Source organism: Tinamus guttatus, unplaced genomic scaffold (genome assembly GCF_059628265.1).
Source record: "Tinamus guttatus ecotype Peru unplaced genomic scaffold, ASM5962826v1 Tinamus_guttatus_pri_ptg000649l, whole genome shotgun sequence".
Lineage (NCBI taxonomy): Eukaryota > Metazoa > Chordata > Aves > Tinamiformes > Tinamidae > Tinamus > Tinamus guttatus.
This window is the reverse complement of record NW_028289183.1, coordinates 773,961-801,013: the sequence shown is the minus strand read 5'-3', so window position 1 is coordinate 801,013 and position 27,053 is coordinate 773,961. Positions and strand designations below refer to the sequence as shown.

Here is a 27,053-nt window from a genome sequence, read left to right as displayed (position 1 = left end):
GACTTCTCTTACACCTCCCAACTTAAAATATGAATATTTGAAAATACTGGCTGAGTTTATAAGCTGGAACTGCTGACACTGTGAGATCTAACACCTCTTTCTGCTTGGCACTACAAAATTTGAGTTCTACAGCAAATTTTATGAATGTTTTATCACACCTTATTTAGGAAAATAAAACCATATTGAAGAGAGCATTTGTGTAATCTCCCTTTTAGCGGCTGCATTCTCAACCTTTAGAAATACATTGCTTTTTTTTTTTTTTTTAAGAAAAGCTTTGTATAGACTAATCTGTGCTTGATTCCTCCAAGTCAGACTGAAAAACAATGTAACAGAGGAATGTATGCCTTTCCTATTTTGTGGTAAGTCAAACAGTATCCATCTTCCCCAGGCAGAGCACACGCTGCACCAAAGGAAGTCAAGAAACATTCCCACACTGCAGCTGTGAGGCATTGCTGGAAAACAAAGAAATCCTCAAGGAAATCTTGTGAATACACAACTCCAGTGGAGAACAGGGGGTACAGTCTGGCAGAAGGAGATACTGGTTCAGAGTTCTTCCTTTGTGAGAATATAAATGTTTTACAACACAGCAGCTCTTATGTGAAGCCCTCCACACATGGCTACTGTAACAGCACCCCTGGGGTGGAGAAAAGAATCACGGAATGGGACGTGTTGGTGGGAAGGAACCTTCACGGTCTCTCATCCAGGCTCTTCTCATAGCAGAGCTATCACCAACACCAGACCAGGACAGCCATGGCTCTGTCTAGCTGAGTCTTCAACACCTCCAGGGATGGAGATGCCACAGCCGATGTATCTAGGGGATCTGTTCCAGTGCTCCACTACCCTCCTCATGGAGGTGTTTTGTTTTGTTTTTTTTTTTTAATCCAGTCTGAGCTTCCCACCATGTGTGGCCTCTGGCACTTGTTTTATCATCTCCTACTACTGAAAACAGTATGACACTGTCTTTTTGTAGCTACTCTTCAAATAGCTGTGGGCTGCTATTAGATTCCCTCTGAGTCTCCTTTTGCCAGACTAAACAAGTGCAGCTCCCTTCACCTCTCTTTGTAGGACATCTGTTCAAGTGTCCAACTGTCTTATTGGCTTTCCTCTGTACTGATCCTAGTTTCTCCAAATCCATCTTCAGCTGGGGAATCCAAAACAACACAGTTCTCCTCGTGTGGTCCCATTAGTGCCGAGTAGAGAGATGATAACTTCCCTCAGGCAGCTGGCCATGCTCTTCCTAATGCCTCCCTGGCCTTGCTTTGCTGTGTTCGCAATGGCAGCACATTGCTGGGTCATACTCAACTCGGTGCCCACCACAACTCCCAGGTTCTTCTCAGAAGAGCTGCTGCTCAGCCCACCACTTCTCAGTCTGGACAGGAGAGGGGACGTCAGCAAAGCTCTTCATATAGCCTACATTTGGCTCTGCAGTGTAAAAGACAACTTAGCAGGGAAAGCAGAGTTCAGGATAGAGCTCCATTTCCATGTGGGCTTTCCTAGAGGTCAGTCAGTCTAGGAATTACAACTCTAGCTACAATCAGAGGAAGGGGAACATAAGGATCATGTCTCTGTCAATAGCAGATGCCTATGGAAGAAGATGAGGACAAGCCAAATATGCACTCTATGCACTCAAATATGAACTCTCCTAAGCCACTGTCCTCATCTCCAGCAATGCAGATCAAACACCAATTAAAGAGTTGCTAGTCTCTTTTGTATACAATTGCACAATGATAGTGGCCAACACACACTATGAGTGCTCTAACTGATGCTGGTTTCAAGTAGATGAAGGTAATCACTTTTGCTGACCTCTCTAATGCCAAATGGGCTTCCAAATCCAGGGGTAACTCTGTGTGCATGTGCACAGGGCGCCTGCTGTCTGGCACAGCCTTTTCTCTGCGCAGGAGCTCAGTATTGCCACAAATTTCTGGGGTGGCAAGAGATGACGATCTCCACTCCACACGTTTGACTCTGCACGCTGGGAGGATTGTCCACTACCTACACAGGATGCAGTCTGTCCGAGAGGGTGTAGAAAGTCAGTTAAAGGCAGAAATAATGGAAAATGTTCCCTGCTGTTTCTGTTTAACTTTAGGAACTGATCCAGCTGAGATAATAACAGAGGAGTTCACTTTGCCATGTCAAATATGCAGGTACTTTGTAGTATTAAGAACTGATGCCCTGTTCTTATAAAGCTGGCCCCTGCTGATTATGGGAAGACAAGGTTGCCCATAAACAACGTTTTATTTCTTATTTAATGCAAATTCTTGGGCAAAAGGAGTCAATCAATTTTTCATAAAGTATAAAACAGAGATAAGTGCTTGGGATCATGTGTGAGTCCCTGTCAAACAGAACCGATAAGTCTGTGAGGCAGTACAGGGAGTGCTTTGCAAGTATTGTCCAAGTGACCTTTTCATTAGTTTGCCTTAAGCAGTTATTCTTTTTTTCCAGGATACAGACTATTTTAAGTCCCATTACATCATACATCCATTTCAAATATTATTTTTTCCTCCATGTCATGCCTAGGAGGATTTGGTTGTCTTTTATCTTTTTTTTTCTTTTTTTTTGACACAGTCCTCCCCATCTTGCTGAATTTTCCAGCAGGGTCAGAGTTAAAGGATTTCTAGACAAGCAGGGAAAGTGCTTGTTTGCAGTGAATGTGTGATGGCTGAGGGGCAGGATGTGAAATCCTGTGATTTATGAAATCCTGCCGGCCAGAAGCAGTGATTGGACTTCTCCAAGGGCAGCCATGTGATGGCAAAGGAACTACAGGGCCAACGAGTTGAGGCATTTATTGCCTGCATGTGGGGTACCATAAACGGGAGAAACGCAGCCCTCAGCCACTGCTCCTCAGCAGGGCTCCAGCTTCTACAGAAAAATACTTGAAAATGATTTAGAGGAAAAAAATGTGTTTCAGAAGTGTTGCTGGCATGTTGTTGTTTCTGTCTTGTAAATCATTTCAAGTTCCCCATGCCACTTAAAAAAAATAGAGGTACCAGTTGCTACCTGCCAAGGGAGATTACTGTCCTTAAACAAAACTGTCCTCAGGCCCTAAGCTGGTGTTTGCAACACGTGCAAAAACAGGGCCTTCGAAGTATTCCTATCTTCTATGTATTTAGATTCACTGATCTCATAACAACAGAGTTCCTCATACGGACATGAGCTTTGCGTGTAGTTCGCACTTTATTATTAGCCACAGCTGAAAGGACAACAATAAATCAGCCTCATTCCTTCAGAGTTAAGGGCAAAAAAGAGTGTGATATTTATAAGCAAAGTTACAAAGCATAAAGCAGTAAGATACATTGTTGACATCCAGCAATAACATGGTCATCTGTGATCCGGTGATCCAACAACAGTGATCCTGGCAGGATCACGGAGGCAGAATGCCCTTTGGAAGAGGGATCAGCTCTGCATTTCCAGCCCCCTTGCCCAAAGCATCGCTCTTCTGGTATGACAGCGGCTCAATTCCTGCCAGCTCAAATGGATCCTCAGAGGACCGAGCTAGCAGACTACTGTCTTCCAGGTCCACCCATCAAACTCATGACTCATAAGGTCTAGTCAAGAGCCCTTGCTTCTGTCTTGGGCCTGCTTTCTGCCTCTCTTCAACCAAATTGCTCTTGGAGGAAACATTTGTGGAAACTCCCCACTGTAGGATTAATATAAGTTAGAAGATGTCTGTGAAGGTTTCTGAGAGCAGTGCAGCGAAGTCTAATACAGGATACCTGAGCTTGACCAAACTCCATTTCCCCAAACTTTCTGGAAGGCTGCTTAGTGGACTGATGGCCTGGCATGGTCCCACCAAGCCTGCTGGAGCTGTCCCTGGGCAGATCTGAAAACTAAACTGCCCCAGGTTGAGCTGTTCCGCTCCAGGAAGGATCTGTGAGCAAACTAGTATGAATACAAAGCAAGGAACTGGGGCATGGGATAATGCCCGAGGCTGGGAGAGACACAAATCAGTGCTACACGTCCAGCTTGGCCCAGTCGTGAGCCACCTATTCCAGCACCATTGCCGTGTCAGCATGATTCTTCAGGCCTCTCTTCTCAAATACATGGGATTGCTGGCGAGAACCCCTCATCGTGCCACTGCCAAGCCTAGATCCCACCATCTCAATCAGCAGAGGAGAGCAGATCTGCTCCAAAGAGGTTGTTTCCCTGTGCTAGCACCATGGTTTCCCTCTCCTGTGTTGCAGAAGAGAAGATGGAGAAATGCTTAAAGTGTTCATTTCCTTTCCAGATCTAGTATTTCAGAAAGAAAGGGAATATTGAAGAATTTCACTGAAAAAGTGGGACCTAGGAAGAGCTCTCTTCTTCTTATGTTCACCTTTAAAGTGAACTCAGTGTCAGGTGACTGAGCCAGAAAAAAGACAGAAAGAAAGAGGATCCTGCCTTCCCGGAGCAGGGAACAAATCCTGAGAGCTGGCGAAAGATGATTTTTACTCCAGGATTAGAGGAAAAAGTCACTAGTGTGGCAACTTCGTTTGTTCTCATCAAAAAATCATTGTTATGGCTGAAACCCTACCTGAAATCCAAGAAAGACCTAAACTGGCAGGGTTGCTCTGCTGCTATATTTTCTGGAAAATCAGATCAAAGAGTTGAAGTGTTTGTGCTACTTCTAGGATCATTAATTTGTATGATTGCTTTAGTGTACCACTTCCATTTTTTCTTCCTTCCTTGTTATAAAGAATGCTCATTTTTGGTTTTGCACTCATTAGGTGCAAACACACTTCAATGGTTAAAATAACACTCTGATAGCCCACCTCTCCTTCCCTTGTTGTTGCATCACATGAAGATTTAGTCACCAAAAACTACACTCTAGATCATTCTTTGGACAGCAGTTTTATTCTGGGCTTCTCTTGCAAGCTTAATGGAAATATATATATATATATATATATATATATATATATTTCCAGAATGGTTTTCAGATATTTTGATTTTTTTTTTAGCTAGAGAAATTCCCTTCCTTGGTTTTCCTATGTGAATTTCATTCAGTCTGCTCGCACAGTAAAATAGCACGGGGTTAAAAGAAATAAATAAAGAAAACCCCTCTTTGTGGCAGTCTAGGATGAATATACAGATCTGATGTGGTGCCTGTCAAGGAGTGAATCGTATTCAACTCAGAAAGTGCTGACACCACAACCTTTCCCCTAAGAATTTAGCAAACGTGAGGAAGGAGTTTAACTGAGAGACACTTCAAAATCAAAAATGCTTTCTGAATATGCAGCAGGCCAGCTGAGTGTTATCGCAAGCTACAGAGCCAAACAGTGTTCATAGCTACTTGATTAACTGTTAGCAAGCTGAACTTCCTTGATGATGCTGGAATCAGCCTGCCAGCCCCAGGGCCTGCCCCTGTTAGGAAGCAGCAAACACCTCTCGGGACCTGATCCTCCACGTGTCCCTGAGCACAGCCCCACCACGAAGCATTTATGCTGCTTCATATACAATGCACAAGGAACATATGGACACGATCTTATACAGACTGTTGTGGCTGCTACAAATACGTTAAATGTAAATTGTGAAAGTGAAATTGCCACAAGGACTAATCTCTGCATTGTATTAGACAAAATATCAGCCCGCAAGCAGATAAGGACCAAGTGTGAAGTATCCAGCGGGAGGAGGTTCCACATTCCGCCTGACTCAATGGGGACTTAAAATAGCACTTCCCACTTCAGTACTTTAAACAAAGACATCCAAGGGATTATTAATACCATGAGACAGAAAACAATTTCATATATTCCAACACGGACAAGCAGAAAGAGCGTTTTACATGTTTGAGCCATGGAAGGATGCACGTGAAGGGAGCCCTTGCAGGCAGCTCTGCCCTTCCAAATGCTGTGTCCAGGAAAAACATCCTGGCTTGCAAGTGGCTGTACATGCCCACAGGAGCCTTTCTGCAGGCCTGAAAGAAGAAGGGGGCCGTGACACTGAATGAGGCAGGCAGCTTCTTCCAAAGAGCTCATCGGCCTGGGTCTGCTCTTGGGTGAGAGCAGGACGAGCACAACACGGTGGACAGCACTGCAGGACTGCAGCATGGGCTAATGGTCCTTACAGCCTCTGGAGACAACAGCAGGGGCAAGAGCTCAACGTGAAGCAAGCTCAGACTCGAGGACTGCTTTGGAGTGCCCCCCTGCACGAATGCCTCTTTCCTGCACAGTGCATTGGTGAGCACTACCCCTTCCTTTTGAAAAGGGCAGCTCAGCCTGCCTGGAAAATGCTCTTTTCCTCTGCCTGCCTCCCTCCTCAGAGCTGCTGGTGCCTGCACACAGCACGGCTCCTGTGCAGGGGACACAGCAGGTTCCCCTCCCCAGGGGTGCATCCTCCCTAAGGGCTCTCTTTTCCCCTTCTCCTGAGGCAGCCTCCCCCATGCCTTGAGTCCCTTCTCAGTGGGCAGGGGATGTTGGGCAACACAGGCCCCACTATTTTTTGTCTGTCCCTTTGCTATCTCTGACCCATTCCCATCGTTCTCTGGTGTCACAGAAGCTCAAGCTACATCTACCTGCCTTTCTTTTTGTAGGCATTCTATCCATGTCTCGGGAAAGAAAACATGGGAGGTACATGAGCAATGTTGAATATGGAAAAACAACCTCCAGTTTTCGTCTTGCCTATTGTGGAGAGCTGTACACAGCACGCAGAGCCCTTATCAAACTGAGAAGCCGAGAGATGTCCCAGTTTGCAGCATGAGGGTGACCGAGCAGTGGAACAGGTTGCCAAGAGAGGTTGTGGAATTGCCTTCTCTAGAGCCATTCAAACCCGCTTGGACCCAATCCTGTGCAACAGGCTCCAGGCAATTCTGCCAGCGCAGGGGGGTTGGACTAGATGATCTCCAAAGGTCCCTTCCAACCGCAATGATTCTATGATTCTATGACCACTGCTACCTTCCCACATCATGGACAACCCCAAGCTGTAATGAGCGTTTCCAACCTGTGAAATGAAATGTCCCGGCACACAGCTGAATCCCTACATCCAACACAAAGAGAACCACTCTCTGGTTGGTGTTACACCACATGTCTTTGCTCCCTTGCACCTGGGGCAACTTCTTGCATGCGACTGCACTTCTGCCTCTCCTGGAGCAGCAGCTCCTGTGGTCCTGCTGGTAACGGCAGCAGTTCTCCCCGAATCAGCTTTGGGATTGCAGCTTTGGGACACCTGTGCCTGCCCCAGGCACACCAGTGCACACTGGAGACTAGTGGGAAACTGCTACAAAGACACTTCAAAATTAAAAGATTCGCTGGGGCTGTGAAACAGCTGAGAGACACCAAAAACTATCCGAATTGCTCACATCATTCTAAGTTCTCAGTGCTTGCAAGGGAAAAGAAAATCGCCTTTATGAAAATATCAAATTAAGTTATGTTATATTAAGCTATGTTATTAGACACTGACTTGTGAGACCAAGGCAAGACTACAAACAGGAAGGATCATGGATTATGTGGGTTTCCAGCCACTTTAAACTGCCTTTGCCAGAAAACAACAACAACAAAACACAAGCAGGTCATTCCCAGTCCCTGTGCCTGCCTCTCCTTGTGCCAGCAAAATCATTTAGGTGGCAAAACACATTGGGTAATGGTGCAGGTTAAAAATACCTCACAAAAGTTTTATTTGGGCAGCAATCTCTGAATCTATATAAACATATTAGCCAAATAGATATAGCAACGTCATCTCCTTCAATCCTGAAAATTCCTTCAATCATTATTCAGTACTCTTTACACTTTGAGAAATTAAATTTTATGCAAGTGAAATGTTTTCAGAGTCCTAAATATTCACTGAGTTCAGCTTTTAGTACCAGCCCTAGGTGTGATACACTGACAGAAAGCTGACATTGACTATAACTGTTCAGCTGTCAATCTGGTGCAGGTACATCACACTAAGTAACACATACACCAGTTGTTGTCATAAAAATTAGAAGATTTTTGCACTGACATTAATTTTTTCTTGTTCTTAATTTTGCAGTATTTTGGGTGAGGAGTTTGGACCTTTCATTCTGGTTAACATCTCACCCAAAAATATGAATAACAAGAATACATTTTTTTTTTTCAGATAAAAATATTGTCATCAAGTTAAAATACTGGGCCCGTTATTAGCTTAAAAACATTAGGGAAAGAGAGAATACTGTAAACAGACAAGCAGCAAGTGATTCAGAATAAATATGCCTTGAACCAAAACTTCCGCACAGCTTGCTTTGCTGTCCCTGCCTGCAGAATTGCTGATAGATTTTAAAATATCTGCTCCCCTTGGTCGCTTCCTGGTGCAGGGCTTGCAAACTGTCCACACCGGCCCTCCAGTGCGCGCTGACCTACCCGGCACGCGGGCGCTGCAGGAACATCGTTCAGTGGCTAATCTTCCAGAATGCACACTTTTTCCAGCTTGGATTCCTGGTATCAAGCACATGCCTGGGATGCTGTCCAAATGCAGACAGAATGAAATCCTAAACTGTCCGTGAGACAGCGTGCACAGAGCAACAGACTCACAGAAACCCCGGCGAGGTGTTTCCAAAGCAAACATCTTGTGTGCAGTGATAGGATCTGAACTGGAGTTTTTTGCTTTGTTGTTTTCCTTCTGGCAAATGCTAATGAACTCAATGGTAAAATATGGCATTTCCCAAACAGCAAGTGTCCTCCCCAAGATGCACCATCTCTGGTATGGGCCTGTCATCGAGCCTTCGCCTTTAATCACTCACTCAACACATGTTTCCAATACACATGGTCATATGCTAATAACTTCGCTCTATTAGTTTTCATTTGTCAGACCAAAATGCCCTTTAGGTTGGAGCATGCTGTAGGACATTGTCCAGGCAGGTTATTCTTAGCAACAAATGAATTTCCAAAGAAAAGGCAGGTCTGCAGTTCAGACTTCAGTTTTATTGCCCGTGCTGCTGCTGTCATGCCTGACGTCCAGCCTCTGCTCCAGCACTTTCCTCTCAACAGCTATGGTCAACTTTTCTCTGTGCTGTTCTGGCCTCCACAACACAGGAGAGTCAGGGAGCTACTGGAGTGAGTCCATTGAAGGAGCTGGTGATGGGACTGGAGTATCTCTCATATGAGGAAAGGCTCAGAGAGGGGGGCCTGTTCAGTCTGGAGAGGAGAAGACTAAGTGGGATCCTATCAGTGTGCATAACTGTTTGAAGGGAGGCTGTTAAGATGACAAGGCCAGACTTTTTTCAGATGTTGTCCTGTGATAGGATGAGAAGCAATAGGCACAAACTGGAACACAGGAATTTCCTCCTGAACAAAAGGAAAAACTTCTTTATTGTGAGGGTGCTGGAGCACTGGGACAGGGTACCCAGAGAGGCTGTGGAATCTCCATCCTTGCAGATGTTCAAAAGCTGCCTGGACATAATCCTGTGCAATGCGCTTTAGGTGTCCCAGCTTGGGCAGGGGGTGACGTTGGACTAGAAAACCCCAAAATACCCCTTTCAACCTCAGCCATTCTGGGATTCTGTGATACCAGCAGACTTTGTGCAGCAATTCTTGTAGTTTGAGATACATAAAGATATGCACACACAGAGCTGCAGACAACAAAACTAGACTCTAAGCACACTGTACTGAATCTTCCTCTGGCAACAGACTGGGGAAAAGAACGAGAGAGGCAGATCAAACCATGTCCCATTCTTAGCAGTGTTCCCATGCCATATAGAAGTACATGTATAGAACCAAGCCTCCTGCAGGAACGTTTTACCACCAAAAGAGCTTTTGTGTCTATTCAGGTTTCTGCAAAGTGGCTTTTCCACAGGACAGAATTTTTTTGCCAGCAACTTTTGCACATCCAGCTGCAGTGTGCTGCTTGGAGGGCCTGCTGGAGACTGTCTCCACAGCACTTGCTGCTCTTGTCTATAAATAACATTTCAGATGCCCAGGCCACACAGTTGCACTGCAGGAAAGGTCAGGCATGATCGTCATTGCCTAAAGAGATCACAGTCCATAATCATACCACAACTGAGGGTTGTTATTTGGCCTGCAGCCAATGAACCAAGGCTTGTCAGTACTTGATCTCACTAGGAATTTTCTGATGAAACAATTTTATCGGAAAAATGCTGATTCATAGGCAACAAAATGTTTAATGGACATGCACAAGTTTTTATTAATTTACAAGGAAAACCAGACATTATTTTGATAAACTAGTGACTAGTATTTTCTAGAAACATGAAAAAAAAATATTTCTTCAAAGAGGAAATTTATTGGAATTTCCTGGCACAATCTTCCCACTCTGGACAAACCATCTTCAAAATCTCAGAGATTTCCTGGAGCGGGAGCTCTGCCATACCCTGTAACCCAGCCCAGCAGCCTACCACATATCCACAGCCTACCTCCAGGCCTCCTGCTTTGCTCGTGCACCCTGTGAATTCACGGCATGAACTGACACAACCCTCTGTGCTACTACCCCATCTCAGGATCATCTGGGGCTGGACCACCTAGGAGTGAATGTTACCAACCATGATCCTGTCACTAACTTCTCAAGGGCTTGGTCATTGGTAGTCCTTCCCCATATGGGTAGATGGGCCATACGTTGCAGCCCAGTCCAGTCTTCTGCAATCTGGGCACAAGGAGAGGCCCATGCCAGGGCTTTGACCCTTACTCTGCACAGCATGGCACTTACTGTGCTTACCTGTTCCTGCCCATCACATCCCTCTGGCTGCTGTCCAGTAAGGTTTGGTGATTCCTGAGAGATGGAGAGAGACAGCAATCCCACAAGCTGTCAATTATTACTATTGTTATAACTTCCAGCCCTGTTCTTCCCACCAATACTATGCCAACACCTGAGGATGAACGGCCTCCTGTATTAGCCCACTCCTGTTGAAGGACCTAGAGGGGAGAAGCTCTAGGATGAGTCACCACTAGCACAGCTGCATTTCTGTGATCATCATCTAATGTTGCTGTTTTCTCACAAAGCAGAAACAGACAATTTTATTCAGGAAATAAAACACAGCAAAGAAAGTCACAGCAGCCCAGATCAAGTGAAAGTCAAAGAGTCTGGAGCAGGTGAAAAGTGCAAGAAAAGGATTCTCTGACGAAAAGGAAAGATGAATAGATCTCCAAGATCATTAAGATAAAAGTTGTTTGCCTCACTGCCAGATTTCAGAGCAACAGAGAGTTTCACTCATTCTTTCCTCCTTTTCTATTTGAAGGGAGACTGAGCTACGGTCAGCCAGGACCTGCACTGAAACCCACAGGACAAGGAATTCACCTACAGTGAAATGGCTGTGGACTAATTCAGGATGAAATTTGCCCCGTGACTCCATTTAAAGACAATCCATTCTCCGGGCCAGCAGGACGTATCTCCCACACCGTGTTCATGCTATCACACACAGAATCATTCCTCCCTTCCCTGTGGCCTCACTGTCTTAAAAGACACCACGACCTCTGTTCTATGGGTTCTGTGTCCCTTCTCTGCAGAGTGAATGAGTGGGGTATATTTATTCTCAAAATCACAGGAAAATAAGTCTTTTGCATAGATTTGGGAAAGTACAACGATTTTAGCTCACATCACAGGAAGAGTGAAGCTGACCCCAAGCCTGAGCCGAGCACAAGGGGATGGAGTGAGGGCTTCACTGCGCACAATTCCTCAGAATAAGGGACAAGGGCCTCTATATCTGTGAACTCCTCCCATGTTGTGGATCAATGGATGTGGGGATCAAAGGGAACAAACAGCATCTGCAAGGAGGAGATGCAAGAGAGATTATTGCTAGGACAGCATGTATTTATGGAAGATGGAGGCTTACTGAAGCTAAACAAACAAAGTATTAAGACCTGAAAATGAGAACTGGTTGGAGCCAGGTAACATTCCCATTTGTTTTGCATGTCAGATATTGTAAACAATGAACTGTGGAGTGCCGAAGAGGCACAAAGAAGCAAATGTATATTTTTTTGCATGAATTATAGATTACACTTTAGATTTAATCTATTTTTACAGAAATAAATTCGAAGTTATTAAAATGCTTTCAGTCAGCTGTAGTGGGTTATGCTATATATGGTTAACAAACTGACCTGAGCCCATAGACTCCATAATGCTCTATTATTTTAGCATGGCTGGCTCGTTGATGCAATCAAAAGGGGATTATGCCTGTGCTGGGTGTTGTGAGTCTCTGCAGGTGTATGCTCTCCATCTGATACTGTTTGCCTATTGCTTATGGCAAGACTTTCTCCTGCTTGTGAGGCAGGAGGCTTCCTGAGGCTGAAAGTGAAGGAAACCATGTACTGTGGAAGGGCCCTTTGCAATGTTTCTGCTCACAGCCCGAGAGGAGCACAGGCTGCTGCAGTGCCTTGGCAGCCAGGAGGCAACTGTCCGCACCCACATTTTCCTCTGTCTCGAATGTTCTCAAACACTCTACCATATCCAAGGCATTTTGTTTCTTCCCAGGCCACAACTCAGCATCAGTGAGGACAGAAAATCACACTTAACTGTGAAGAAGGAGAAAACCGCACTCTATTCTTGGGCCAAATGGAGAAAGAGATGCTGTTCCCAAGCTCTATGATTCCCCTAAGGAGACAGTGATACTTGCACTCCTCTTAGAGGTGTTTTGGGTACCTACCTGCTACATCTCCTCTACTGACAGTGTCACTCTGCTTTGCCCTTTGCTTCGGAGAACATTTCAGCTCTTTGTTTCCTTTGAGTGGGACCTTGCAGAGCTAGGGAATTAAAATCATATGCCATACACAGTGACAGCAGAATTTGCACTGGACAGGGTTAGACTCCATAAACTCCCCTAGACTGTACTACCTCTTGGGTTACATTTTCATTGACTCTTTAATTATTTTATTAAAAGGGAATTATGAAATGTCAGCTCCAAGAGCTCTTTCCAGAGCTGTGCTGTCTCACACCAGTGTCTTTCATTCCAACAGAACACCCCTTCATGCAGGATACCCCCCTAAGCAGTTATCTTCTGTCTATTGGATGAAACATCATGAAAGAGCAAGTCTTGGAAATAACCAGTGAAAGTACAAATGATTTTAATTGTGCTTTCTGCTGGAAAGATATATATCTATTGTAATGTTCTAAGTACTGACAATTTAAACAGATTTTTAAAGACATATGGCTGGAATAGACATATAACACTCCTTATTGCTTAGGCAAATGGTAAACAGATAATCTATTTTTGAAAAAGGGAAATTATATATCAGCTATCTTAACATCCATTTCCAGAAAAGTACTGGGACAACTAATCAAGCCAACAAACACATACTGAAACAGCTCATGAAAAGGAATAAATAGAAGCCAGTGAGGATATGTCAGATCTAATAATCTGTGACACTTGTGGATAGGGATTTTTCATCGATTTTCTATTTAACAAGGCTGTTGATGCTGTGTGACATGACATTTGCAAAAGCTTATTGGGAAAATATTGTTTATATGAAGCTGCTAAAGGTGGGTGCAGAACAGTTAGGTAGACTTGAAAAGCAGTTCTCAGTGGGTCACTAGATCCCACAGAGTTCCCTGTGTTTCCATCCACAAAATGGAGTAAAGCATTGTTTCATTTAATAATAAGGAAGGACCAAGTTGGAAGAGGATGCAGACATGTTACAGTTTGCAATAATTTTGAAAAAGAATTTTGCAGGGCACTTGCAGATTTAAATTCTATGAGAATTATGCTGGGATGAACAGCTACACATTTAAAATGCTTCAAGCAATATCTTATGCTGCAGTTCTGCAGAAACAGACCTGGATCATTAGCTGGATCAAGACCACCACTGATGTTGTGCAGGCATGAAGAGGCAAACACTTGGTTAGTACATGCAGTGAAGACTGCAGAGCACAGCCTGCTGCTCTGCTCAACATGGGTATGTTCTTAGCTTGAGCCGTAGGTTCTGCTGTGAGCTTTGCATTGTGAAAGATGCAAACCAACAATTCAGTGGACAGAAAGAATGACCAGAAGCCTAAAAAATAAGACATTCAAGGGAAGAACAGGGTGATAGTCTGGAGAAAAATGGAATGAGAAGAACCATAATAAGTGTTGAAATCTAGAAAAGGCGACTATGGAAAGTCATGGAATATTTTATCCTCTGTACCCATGTGGGTAGGACAAGAAGTTATGGACTTGCATTTCAGATGGGATGGGAGGATCTAGCTGAAGTGAACATAGGTAAGAGTTGGAATCTCCACCAAAAACAATTTTTAACAAGAGGATGGACAAACATCTGTCAGCACTGACTGAGGTAAAGTTGATGTTGGCTTTGGGTGGAGGACTTTTTGAGGTTTCTTTCAGAGGAACCCAGTATGAACATATGGATTTAGAGAGAGTGTGTAATACTTAGTTCCTGGCTCATGACACTGCTGTGATGTTTTATATCATTTGTTCCCAGATGCATGCTCTCAGCTTAAGAGCTGAATGCTGTTTCTTGTCTAAGAGGACCCCTTTCCCTGAACTTATCTGTTCTCCCGCTGCATAAGCTGTTCTTCACCCTGCAGAGATGTTTAAGGGATTGCAAGTGTGGATCATGGGCAGAGCAAACCAAGAGGCACTTTGGGGACTTAGGCGTTGTAAGAACACTGCTTCTTACCTCAAAGCAGAGACCATCATGGAAGCCTTTTTAAACAAAAATAAATTAGAGCTGTCTCTGGAGAGAGCAGAGGCAATGGTAGCACTGGTGCAGCATTCAGGAAAGCAACCACGGGAGGAATGCTGTCTGGTTCTCTTGTTATTGCAGGAGCAAAGTGATTTACACCACTCAGTAGGCTACAGCGGAAGTAGCAAATCAGCTTTTACATGGGTTCAAAAGGCAATTAGATAAATTCATGGAAGAAATATCTGCTGAGGCCATTAAATATAAAGGCTTTCTCCTTGCTGAGGAAAAACCTGAATTGCTAAATGCTGGATATGGAAACTGTGGAAGCATTGCTGCTTGTGTGCTTGCCTTGTTTTTCCACATTTCCTTGGCTACTAGCACAGTAGACAAGACGGTGATCTAGAATAGCCTCTGCCCTGACCCGGCAGAACAGTTTTTGCATTCTTATGCTATGTTCTCAGTACCTTCATCTGGGATGGTCACAGACTGTGGGGTTGATTAAAAAACAATTGGAGATTGGAAAAGGGACAGGAATTCTGTGTCTCCACGTTAGGCCACCTCCCAGACTCACTGCTTTCTGGCTGCTGTTCATTAGAAGCTCAGAGCCGTATCCTGCTCTGACTGCTCTCTAGGTAAGCCGTGGAGTCAAGGAAAGAAATAGCTCCAAGCCTTTCTCTGCCACACATATTCTCTTCTGGGCTGGACAAATGGCAGTAGAGCCAACTAGCAAATGCCATCCCATGTGAAGAAGCATGCTTTGATTTAACCAACACTAAAGTTTTCAGATGCAAATAACTTATTGAGTTGGACAAAAGTCACGGCAATAAATGTTCCTTTCTGACTTATCCTACAAAAATATCTTTGAATATTAGGATTGTGTTTTTCCAAAAATATTCTGTATTGATTTACAGCAGTATCACATTAAAGTACAGCACTAGAGTTCCTTCATTAATGAAATAAGGCACAAAAGTCTTATTATATTAGTGACTTTCACTGAGTAACTTAGTAACCTATTTTTAATATTCTCATGGCAACAAGCCAGAAGGATAATATTTTTATACACAACAGCAGAGAAACATACTTTCAGACAGTTTTGACTGATTTTAAAATGCACTTCAATGCAGGGGCATGTGATCCATCCAAACAGTAAGACCAAGGAGAGAGGAGTCTCATAACCCACAGATGATATCCAGGCAGACCTTCCTGTGTTTCAGTCTGCGGCCATGACCTCTTGATCTATCGCTGACTGCCACTGAAAACAGTCTGGGCCCATCCTCTTGACACCCTCCCTTAAGATATTTGTACACACTGATAAGATCCCCTCCAAATTGTCTCTTCTCTGGGCTGAACAGGCCCTGCTCTCACAGCCCCTCCGCATATGAGAGATGCTCCAGTCCCTCAGTCATCCTCACAGCCATCCCCTGGACTCTCTCCAGCAGTTCCAAGTCTCTCCATCCCTCTTCATGTTCCCCACAGGAAAGTAGCTGTGTCCTTCTCCTTTTCTCAGTGTCTTTGCAGAACCCACCAGGGTGGTAGAGGCCTTCTACAACACCCAGCCACCATCCTTGAACAACATGGAGAGGGACTATCTCTTCCCAGGGTCCCACCAGGGCAGAACCCACCAGGGTGGTAGAGGCCTTCTACAACACCCAGCCACCATCCTTGAACAACATGGAGAGGGACTATCTCTTCCCAGGGTCCATAGGAGTCCAAGGCGATAACAACTCTCTGCAATCATGCCCACAATGTATGACAGTTATTGCAAAGCAAGAAAGCAAGAGTACTTTCACCTCAGCAAGTCCCCAAATGTTCCCTAAATTAACTACTGAGGTATCAAGGCATCAAGGTTCTAGTTGCAAAAATCTGAAAGTGAATTTAATGCTTACTGGTGGAACTAGCACTTTTGAGCAATGACTATGCCACTACTGTAGACAGGAAATGTTTACAGGGTTGGGTCTTGTATCTGGAAAACTTGTAGTGATCACCATATTCACATACTCTTGTGCCTGCCCTGCATCAGACCCATTTGAGGTCTTGGCCTGATGCAGAACATTTCTGAGCTTCACCTGCCTAGGGGAACTTCTCAGCGGGACTGAAGACACTCCTAGTTCAAAACGAGTCTCTCAGCATCACTCTCTCCTGCTTTCAAATTGGCCTTAATTACAAACAGATGAGCATAATTTTGAAACCCCAAGAACCACAGGACAAGACTGCAGCACGCTTAAAAGCACCTTCAGGAATCTCTGGCAAGAACTCCAAAGTGACAACGTTTATGGACTACATGCATCCATCAGGAAAGGATCTGTCATGTTTACATTAATGTTACGATTCTTCTTGCTTTACTAACGTCTCTGCTAATAGCCATGCTCCTTGCATAGCTTTGGTGATTCGCAGACAGCCCTGAGTACAGAATGTGCAGTGCTTCTCCTGCTGGCTTCGTACAAGTCCCTCCTGTAGTGAATTTGGACGAAAATACTGTAACAAATCCACAGCCACCTTGGTCTCCATGCCTGTCACTATTCAGCAAGCCATGGCTGCTCACAGATGCAGGAAGAAGCAGCTCTGACCGTCCTGCTGCTCGGACAACACTGCTCCAGCTGTGAACAACCCAGAGTCTGTTCCAGTGTTGCCTTATGGAGCTACAGGTCTTGCTCCCTGTCCCATTGCAAACATACAGGTTCATGGCCTGGTGTTCATGAGTGTGCTAAACCAGTCTTCTCACCTCATCTCCCGTCTAGCAGGACCTATATATTCTGGCACTTTTTTATTCTCCTTTTTAAAATTCCTTGCTAGTTGGAAGCTACTCTTCAGTGTAAATACTGCTGAACAGAAAGTACTGCTAAACGTTCACATTTCCATATAACCTTTCCACCCTGACCAGTTCATCCATCCTTGGATAAACTGTATACCACTGAGGACAATGTCTATTGTATACATGCTGCTAGCTGGCCATTCATACCTGGTATGAACATCACAGAACCATGCTTTTGGGAGAAGCACCCATAAAAGAAACAAACTGAGGTTTATTACCGGGAACTGATGAGACCACTGACAGAGCAGTGTGTGTTGTACCCCTAAGCATGATCTGAAAAGTCAACGGCAGTCCCTGCAGTTCTGTACGTGTCTCCTCCTACTTTTAAAAGTTTTACATGTTCTTGGGAGCTCTGTAACAAGCCTTGCAGCATCAGGAGGACAGGGCATGGTGAACACAGAAGTGGCTTGAGAGCCTGGCCTTTCCCAGAAGCTCCATGTGTGCTCTGACCAGCCCTGCAGTTTTCTCAGTGTGAAGTTGTAGCTGCTGTGCCCTGCCTGGTCTGAGTAGTTATTTCAAGCAATGGAAGCAGCTTTTGTCTTACCGGGGTTTCTTAGCTTTCCTCCCTCCCTGTTGCTATAGAACATTCCCAGACATGTCCCTACCCAGGAGCACGGCTGCATGGGCAGCAAGCATGCAGAGCTGAGCACCTCTGTGTGGCCAGCAGGCTGGACAGGCCACTCTGCAGCGTTGCAGGGCTCGCTACGTTATCCTGCACCCAAAGCAAGCACAAAGCAGCACTGGGACCAGAAAACCTGCTGCTGCCTTACCTATGTTGGAAAGAGGTCCACAAGTCCTTACCTAGGGTCTCCAAAAGCCAGCAGCACTACAGTCCCCATGCTTGTGAAGTACTTCACATTCTGCAGCCTTGCAAGAACTGCAGGTCTGGATGGCAGGGCAGCGACTGCCGTATGTGCAAACGCAGCGTGGTGGTTTAAACCACTAATTGAATACTGATGATGGCTCATCTGCAAGACCTCTAGATTCTTCTCCTGATTTCTGATCCTTCTTCTGTGACAAGTGCAACAGCATTCTGATGAAAAAGCCTGAAGACAGAACTGAGTGGAATGATTTACCGCCTCCTATTTCAGTGAAAATCAAAAACACTGTCCAGGGAAACAAAGTACCAGCAATTTTCCAGGGCACACAACTGGGCATGAGGCATGCTCTGCCATCCATGGGAGAGCCAAGAAGCTTCCCAAATAGCAAAACTTGCCCTTCTGCTGGAGAGCTTAGCCAGGCAGTGCGGGAGGCTGTGTCGGAAAGGAGGGTTTATAAGGCAGAAACTCTGCAGTTTTGAGAAAGAAACAGAAGGGAAGGGCAGGTTCTAACCCAGTCCCACAGGGCCAGAAAAGTCTAGCTCTTCTACAGTGTCCACACATCATAGCCTCCAGGATGCAGGGCATCCAAGCAACAGGAATTAGGGGGAATGGAATAAGGATCAGGCAGAATACTTTAAATGTCTCTCCTGGGAGCTCTAGTGCAGGAGAAATAACAGCTGTGCAGCCCCAGGGTTGCAGCAGTAGCTACGGAAAGATTTTGCTGCTGCTCAGCAGCTTCAGAAGGAACAGCCCTCTCCCTGCAGCGTTCTCTACGTCCAAGCCAGAAACTGAGGCCTGATTTGGCCCTAGATGCACATATAACAAAGACACAGCTGTGAATTTCCTCTCTTCTCCTTTTAAAAAATATGAGCTGGTTTGCTCAGCTCCAGTACAAAGCAGCCTTTCCCATCCATGGAGCTGTTCTCTGAACACCACCCCAGCTAACTACTGGGAAGCAGCCCCAGTGCTAAACATCTGTGCATCCGCGCTGTGCCAGATGTTACCAGAAGATGATGCAGTGCTAGATCTGGAGATGGATTCCTGGAAGTGCTACCACTTCAAGCCCGCCCAGAACCAGCACTGAGAAAGCTGGAGCCACAGCAAACATGAGAACGGAGCACAAAGGCCATGATAGCAGCTCCTCTAGCCCCTGGGGAGCTTCTGCTTGTCACAGAAACCAGAGTAATGGGGCACACAAGGGAGTGCTAGGACAAACGAAGATATTGGGACAGGAATGTCAAGGAAAGGGAGGATCTAGCCCTGGGCAGCCAGCACACCACCAGCTCCGAGCAGGTCTCCCACAGAGATGTTTCTGGCTGCTGATCAGCCATGGGAGCTGGCTCTGGGTCTGGCATGTTGGTCTCCCTGGTGCCTCCCAATCACTCCATGAGGTCCATGACTCCGGCTACGCTGTCAGCACATGCACAGCAGTGTAGATCATGCTCTCCAGGCATGGGGGGGCTGCACTTTCTCCTGCCAGTCCCAGAGAAATCAACATCCAGGACGCAACTGCTCAGACCACTCCTTAGGCTTCACGAGCACAGTGAAAATCTGCACTGCAAGTGTATATAAAGCCCTGGACCATCCTTTCTGCAGGAAGCTCTATCTTCAGGCCATTCCCAATCCATCTCAGATGCTGCATTGTCACTGAGGCTGGACCTGATTCCTTAATGCTCCTGGCACTCTGTTCCAGTTCCTGTCCAGGTTCCCTAGAAAGGGATCCTACCACAGGTCTACACAGGGAGCTCGCTGGGTCTGCTTGTCCTCCCCATAGCATTTGAAGGCAAAGTGACATTTAACCACGAGCTGCCTCTGCTGATGATGATTGCCATGAAATTAGTTAAAAAAAGACCTTATGCTGCAGTATGAAGAATGTCCTGAAGATTATGTAGTGCCATGTGGTTTCTGTGTTGTTCGTCTGCAAATTGTGCGGAGGTCAGACGGCTCGGAGCAAATTGCTGGAGGGGTTCACACACGCACACGTGCACGTCCACCCTCACAAACACTTGCGCACACAGACACGCAGATACCACTTACGCACTTTCTTTCCTCGTTGTCTCCTAATTTAAAAAGTAATTCAGAGAGAAAATATCTGTTTCCTCTTTGTGAATGGACAAATTTAACACAGATGGTGCATTAACTGGAAACATCTTTCATTCCAGTATGTTCATATATTCATTCTTTTCTAGGACGGAGGCACCATTTATGATCATCTCTTCAGCATTCCTGATCTTTACAAGTTGGTGCTCTCCTACAAAGCATTGTAAAAATACATCACCTCTTCCCCTCTCATCGCTACTACAGAAGCACAGCCTTAAAGGCTGTCAGCGTCAGCAATGATGCACTGACTAGAACTTGTTCAAGTGGAGCAAAACTGTCCTTGTTTTTGACTGTAGTGAAGTTTATGGTACCTTATACGTCTCCTGTGACAATCTCGTGTGACTCCTTTGAACTTGCTACACACTGGCTGAGAGCACTCAGCCAACCAAGACGTAGCCAGGTCCTGAGAAAGTTTCTCAGAGACTTCTGCATAAATCTGTGGTTTCTTTTTTTTTATTAGATCCTTCGTAAGGAACCAACTACTTCGATCTGAAACATTTCAGGTGATGGAGGCTGCAGGTAAGCTGGTCATAGATAAATTACCCTCAAGGACTACTTGAACCCCATTTCTTAGTCCAAATTTGTCCAAGTTCTGCTTCCAGCCAACTGATCTTGGCAGACACAGTTAACAGCAAAGATAATTTCCAGATGAGAAACCAAAAGTGGCTGCAACAGTCAAACTCGATGTCTTGATGGTGGCCAAGAGAAGAATGCAATGCTGGTATAAACTACCTGTGCTCAAGGAGTTCCTTTGTTGCAGCTTTGAGTCACAACGAGATTAAAATTGCACTTAAAAACATCTCAAAAGATACCTGAAAAAGAAACTCAGGGACTCCCCCGGAGAGGCAGTGAGGGTGGTCACACAGCTGAGCACACCCTTGTTCTTCAGCAGAAACAGGGCAGAGGAGCCCAAGATAGTGGCACATGAAAAAAAAAGGGACTCAGGATAACATTTAGCCTACAAGGTATGAGGCTGCAGAAAGCAAAGTCCCACCTTTCTCTGAGCTGAGTGCTTGCAGGTGGATTTCTCCTGCCTGTGGTGTTGTGATGCCATGTGCTGGGCCTTCGCCGTCTGAGTGCGTCCAAGTGTGTTAGAAACTGAGAAAAAAGAGAGTTCTGCAGTGAAGCCCCTTCCCCACAGGCTGGTTACTTTGCCCTTGCAAACTACAGCTAGCAAGGGCCAGGAGCCAAAAGCAACACTGATCGTGAGGTGTCAGGAAATGTTTGCCATGACTTTATCCTTAAAATAACCCCTGTGCACATTTTGCTGTGCTCTGACACGGCTTCTGAGCGCACAAAGCAACTCCGCTCCTCAGGGAGGAATACCAGCAGCACACCAGTTTTAACAAACTCCTATGTGAGACCACAACCAGCCAAGACCAAGGCAGGAGCTTCCTCTTCTGCCACTGTTGTTCTGACCGCTCACCCAGACTGCAAGTTTGTGAGATGTCTGAAACGCGCAGGACAGTGGGTTCCTCCCTGACTGCATTAAAGGAAAAAATAGATCCTAGAAAACAAATGAACCCCTCAATGGCCTAACAGAAAAGTGATGTGTGGTTCTTGTGCAAGGAAGTCGCACCTCTGTTATGGAAATTTTGCTGTGACAATGAGGTTATGAATGACTCGTCTTGCAAACACGCCAACTTGTAGGTGCTGCTATCACATCATTCGATGACTTTAACTCACTGTGAACGTTCTTGCGATAAATCATGGAAAACCTGGCTTGTGCTATCTTTAGTCACTGCAATGTTTCACTCTCACAAGTCACTCACAGCTCTAAAAATACAATTTATATCATTGGATTCCTGAAATTCTTTTAGTTCTTACATTCTGATTTAAGTGGCATTATATCTGGGCTGTGCGGTTCAAGGCTGCAGACTGATATTTCATTGCGGATTAGTAATCACCTGGGTTCAATACAATGTTTGCACTATTTATTTAATTTGGATTCAAAGGTAATTTGGAAAATCTTCCTTCAGATACACCTCTTACCTGGCTATGTGGAACAAGGGCTGGATTATGTTTGGGACTAGATAGTAATTTAATAACCATTGCAATATACATTTAAACTGAAACACATGCTCACAGTAAGAACTGAGCAGAGTCTATTTCAGTGTCCTCCCCCAAACTTTTAGATATCTTACCTATTCTGGCCCGTGAATTGCACTGCTGTGCTGACTGCTCTTTTTTCTTTTTTTAATGTTTCACTTATATGACTTTCATAGCAATTATTGATTCAAAAACAAAGCGCAAGAAAGTCTTGACCTCTAACCAGCCTTTCTGGATTTGATTACTCACTCACCAATGGCTGATAGTTTTAACATAATTTAATGCTTTCTAATTTTCTTTGATAGGGTTTATGAAGCACGTTACATTTTTTTTTTATCTTAACTGGCAGTTCAACAAAGCCCAGCAATAAAAAGCTCCATTTGTGTAATAAGCTGGTGTACAATCTACTACTTAGGAACAAGGGCTCTGAAAATGTGCAACCTTTCTGCACATTACCCTAAACGCAAACCAGATGGGCAGTTCAAAATCCTCCCTTTTGTTGCAGGAGGCTGAAGGAGCCAGTGGTCAGAGGGTCTATTTCACTACACAAATAAACAGAAGAGTTCAACCACATTACTTCCCAAATCTGTGATGGAGAACCTGCGTGGAAACATTATGAGCAGTTAGCGAGCGCTCTGCTGAACCTGAGCAGGCACAGGGGGCCTCTCAGCTCTCCTAACTTCACTTGTCTGAATGCTGGAATCCACCTCATACATCTCATCTTGCCTCTTAGTGGCATCTGGCCACATTTGGGTGACAGAAGCAGCTCTCTGGGCTCAGTGCAATAGATTTGTAACCCATAACAGGACTCGGGCATCCAGACTGGATTCGACCAGGTCTATGGGGACAAGATAAGTCTTCTCTAATGGGAGTCTCAGTGAGAGCTGGTCATCTAAGTTCTGAAAGTCACTGGAGAGAAATGGGGTCACTCCAGAGGGGACCGAGCCCACCCAGAGCAGGGCTTCTTGGTCACAGAAACCTCATCAGATCAGGCTGGATACTGCCACTGAGCACATGGGCTGAGACGGCCTTTGAGAAGCTGTTCAATAGGAAGCACCTCTTGCACATTCTCTGATCCTTTTTCTTATGAAAAGTGCTATCGCGAAATTCTTGCTGAAACCTGCATATCTCCAAAACAAATAACACTGGTAATTTTAGGAAGACCCAAGGGCATGTTTGTTTCAGGCTTTTTGGGACAGCTCTGGCCAGTCCAGGCCAGTGTGGGCTAGAACTTACAAGAAGAATATATCATTGAGCATAGGGACACCATGGGCTGTGGGAGTCAGCACACTCTGAGCTGCACTTGGTGTATCTTGGTACAAAGTAGTTGGAGAGTGTCCCATCTTAGGGGAAGGAATAGGTTAGAGGGGGGATACAGAACTGGACAAGCGGATGTGAAGAGCACTGCTTCCTGTAGAGGCAACAGTCTCGATCTTCCTGTGCCTACGTATCCAGTCCTTGTTTGTTGTAGGTCCTGTTGAAAGGGCTTTCTGCTTTCTCCAAGGTGATTTATTTTTACAAATTCAAATGAAATCCCCTCAACCATTTTTTTGAATAATGTAAGAGTTAAAAAGGCTATTTTCCTATTTAAAAATATTCTAACTAGACTGTTTTTATTAAATCAAAGTTAAGTCAAACAAAGGCTGCAGTTTGGAAGTTCAGACTCATGCAGGAACTAGCCTTCCCCGAGGTACAATGCCCTTGGCACACAGGTGTCTGTCTGATGCCTACCAAGTTCTACAGATCACCAGCTCTGAACCGGGCGGGTGGCAGGGGACAAAGCCAGCCCATCTGATCCGATGTGTGCACCTTCAGCAGAGGGGATGCAGCAGGCTGAGAGAAGGTAGGACCACCTGCACCTGCTTCTCCTTGACATAAAATGTTAGCAGCAGCTCTGGCATGACCCACTACTCAACGAGTTCAGGAAGCCTTACGCGTGCTCATAGGTCCCTAAAGATGGGAGTTGTATCCCTTTTCCCCACCTTATTTTGCAGGCACTTTGTCTACCTCAGTATATGACTCTCATCCAGTGCTACCCTGCTCCCCACTGCTGCTCTGCCCCAAATATTGATAGTTTAGTTGAGGGTAATGATGGGAGTGGGCAGTGAGGAGGCAGCAGCATGTGCAGCAATGAAGGATTTGATGTCAGGGAACAGGACAAGGTGATGGCCCAGGCACAGCACCCAGGAGCTCTTCCCTGCAGGTCTCCTTGGCCTTCACAGGACAAAGGGAGGTGGCACTAGGGAGGACAAGGTACAGTGGGAGAAGCCACTCCAGCTCTTCATCCCCCAAACCAGCCGCTTATCAGGCCGTTTCATCAGCCCTGTAGGGGCTGTCACAGGAGAACGTGACATCAAAGGAAGGCTGAGTGCCACACGAGATGTGTGACACTTGGCAGGCCTGCCAGCTCCTGGGATGATGTGAGACGAAGGGAGCCAGCTGTTCCCAAGCAGGTCCTGTGGGCCCACAAGAAGAGTTGAGCTCCTGTACTGTCTAAATATGCAAAATAAAGGGAAAAACAGCAAAAGGAGGAGACCAAAGGGCTGGAGGGATGCCCAGACTGTGGGAGGCTTTTCTCACTTAAAGACTTTGCGAAGGACCAGCCTCGAGGGCCTGCAGGGTGGAGTGTATCTTGCCTAGGCTGCCAAGCTGACAGTTGCAAGCAGGGCATGAACCCCCTGCCACAGAGATCAGCTGCAAGGCAGATGCTGGCCCTACTACACGCTCTTAATGCAGTTGTTGCCTACATGTTTGTAGCGCAAAACCTGCCAGTCACGCTCGAAGGCAGCTTTTGCCTATGGGCAGCTGGAGATTTTTCTTTCTTTGTCTTTCTATAAGAAAACATAAGTGGGCAAATGAATGCAAAAAGGAAAAATACAAAATGGTAAGTGAAAATATTATGCCTAACAAACTGGTCTTAACACTGTACCTTTGCAAATTTACATTATCTTCTCCTTTGGTATCATGCTATCTTAGGCATACTTTGATATCTGGGTCTGCAAAAAGAAATGTGTACCCTGGTGTGACTTACTCTGACTATGGGCAGACTCTGGGCCTGATTCTCTGCTGTGTTATTCCAGTTTGACACCAGCACATTGCCATGATGACATCATTTGGATTATTTCTGATTTATAGTGATTGAGAAAAATTGGGTCCTGTACAATAATGCAAACAATCAAAGACGCAAAGCAAAAATAGTGCCTTTAAGCTGCACTTTCACATTGCATGATATTTTGAGGACTTAATGTTGAAAGCCTTAGAGTGCACAAAAGGAATTTTCTTCATTTCATATATTACACAGTTGCCTGAAAGAAATGGCAAACAATTCTGAGCCTGAGCATGCTTTACACAGGCTAAATTGTGTATTTTTTCCCTGTTGTCCATCAGATCCAACAGATCTCCACTGAAATCTGGATCAACATCTGACAAAAAGACAAGTTTCTGGACTCCATAGCTATGGAAACACAAACGACTCTTGCACAAGCCCAGATCAAGTCCTACTCTCTGTTACATATATCTGAAATCATTTTGCTGAAGACAATAAGCTGTCAGTGCTCTGGGAGAGCATAACAGAGCTATCGGTGCCGTTGCAAACAAGATATCTCCTTTGTTTCTTCTCCAGTGAGAAATTTCAGGTCACCCTAATTCCTCAGAAAATCCCACTTCCAAAGACAGAATGCCAGACACTAAATTGCTACATTTCAGCCATGATTGTACCAAAAGCTTCATTTGCAAAGAACATGAAAACTGCCTAGAATCCAACAACAGCATTCAAGGCTAATGCAGAACTACTGACCTGGGGAGCCACTTCCATCCTAACAGGTTCCCACAAAAAGCATCTTCAGAAGCAGCTTGCAAAAATAATGCGGCGCCATCCCTCAAACCCAGCACGTGTTAGAGATGCCAAGCCCTCATGCACCTGCTCTGCGTCTGCTCCCGTCCCTTTTCTTGGCACCGCTGGACGTTGAACTCACCGTTCTTCCTCTCCGCAAAGGGAGGCGGCTGGAGCTTGGTGCTGTCTCTCACTTCGCTGGCAGACTTTTCTTTGGGGGCCTTTTCTTCTTCATTTCCACTTGGTGCACTTTTCTGGTCCGGGCGCTCCTTCTTGATCACACCATTCATCACCGTGTCTGAAGGGACCGGTCCAGATTTTGGCTGCTCCACTTTGAATGGTCAGGTAGAGGACTGAATACCAAAGTTATCTCTGGAAGAAAAGATGAGTAGGTAAGGACTAAGTTCCCAATAAACCCTTTGAACAAAGAACAAAAACTGAAACAATCTGTGAAGCAATTAAATCACAGACCATTATTTCATATGTTGTCTCCTATTAAAAAAAAATCAAGAAAATACTATGCTGTTCTTTACTGTCTATGTGATGCTGTCTACCTTGTCTGCTGGTTCTGCACCCTTGGATGCTTCACTGGAAGAATTTACACCCATAAGCACAGAATATTTGCAGAAAGTTAGGAATGTAATGAAAAAACAACAAAAAAGGAGCAGTCTTAGGGTACCCAGATGAGAGAGTTCTTGAACTATTAGAAATACAGAGCAGATCTATAAATGTGAACAATCTTCCTTAACATAATGGTCTGGTTGGCTGAGCAAAGTGGGTGATGGAAGTAATTCCATACAACACACAACAGTCTGCTAATTGTATTGCACAAAACAACGATTACAAACTCCCTCCTAGTTTCGATGCCAATGTGCAAATGGTCTGCAAAATAGAAGCCCATGCAGAGACTATTCTTTGACATGAAAGTTGTGATTAAAAAAACACATCTGGTAGCC

The 27,053-nt window shown here is 45.1% G+C and overlaps 1 protein-coding gene across 4 annotated transcripts in view; it reads right to left on the bottom strand.

Moving 5' to 3' along the window:
- The window catches only part of MYOCD (myocardin), a 213,577-nt gene that overhangs the window by 65,694 nt on the left and 120,830 nt on the right, over nucleotides 1–27,053 (bottom strand). For all 4 annotated transcript variants that reach the window (XM_088535818.1, XM_088535819.1, XM_088535823.1 and 1 more), the window contains exon 2: nucleotides 26,240–26,469. In XM_088535818.1, the coding sequence (XP_088391944.1) occupies nucleotides 26,240–26,387 (148 nt within the window). In that variant the 5' untranslated portion in view covers nucleotides 26,388–26,469. The remainder of the gene's footprint in view (nucleotides 1–26,239; nucleotides 26,470–27,053) is intronic.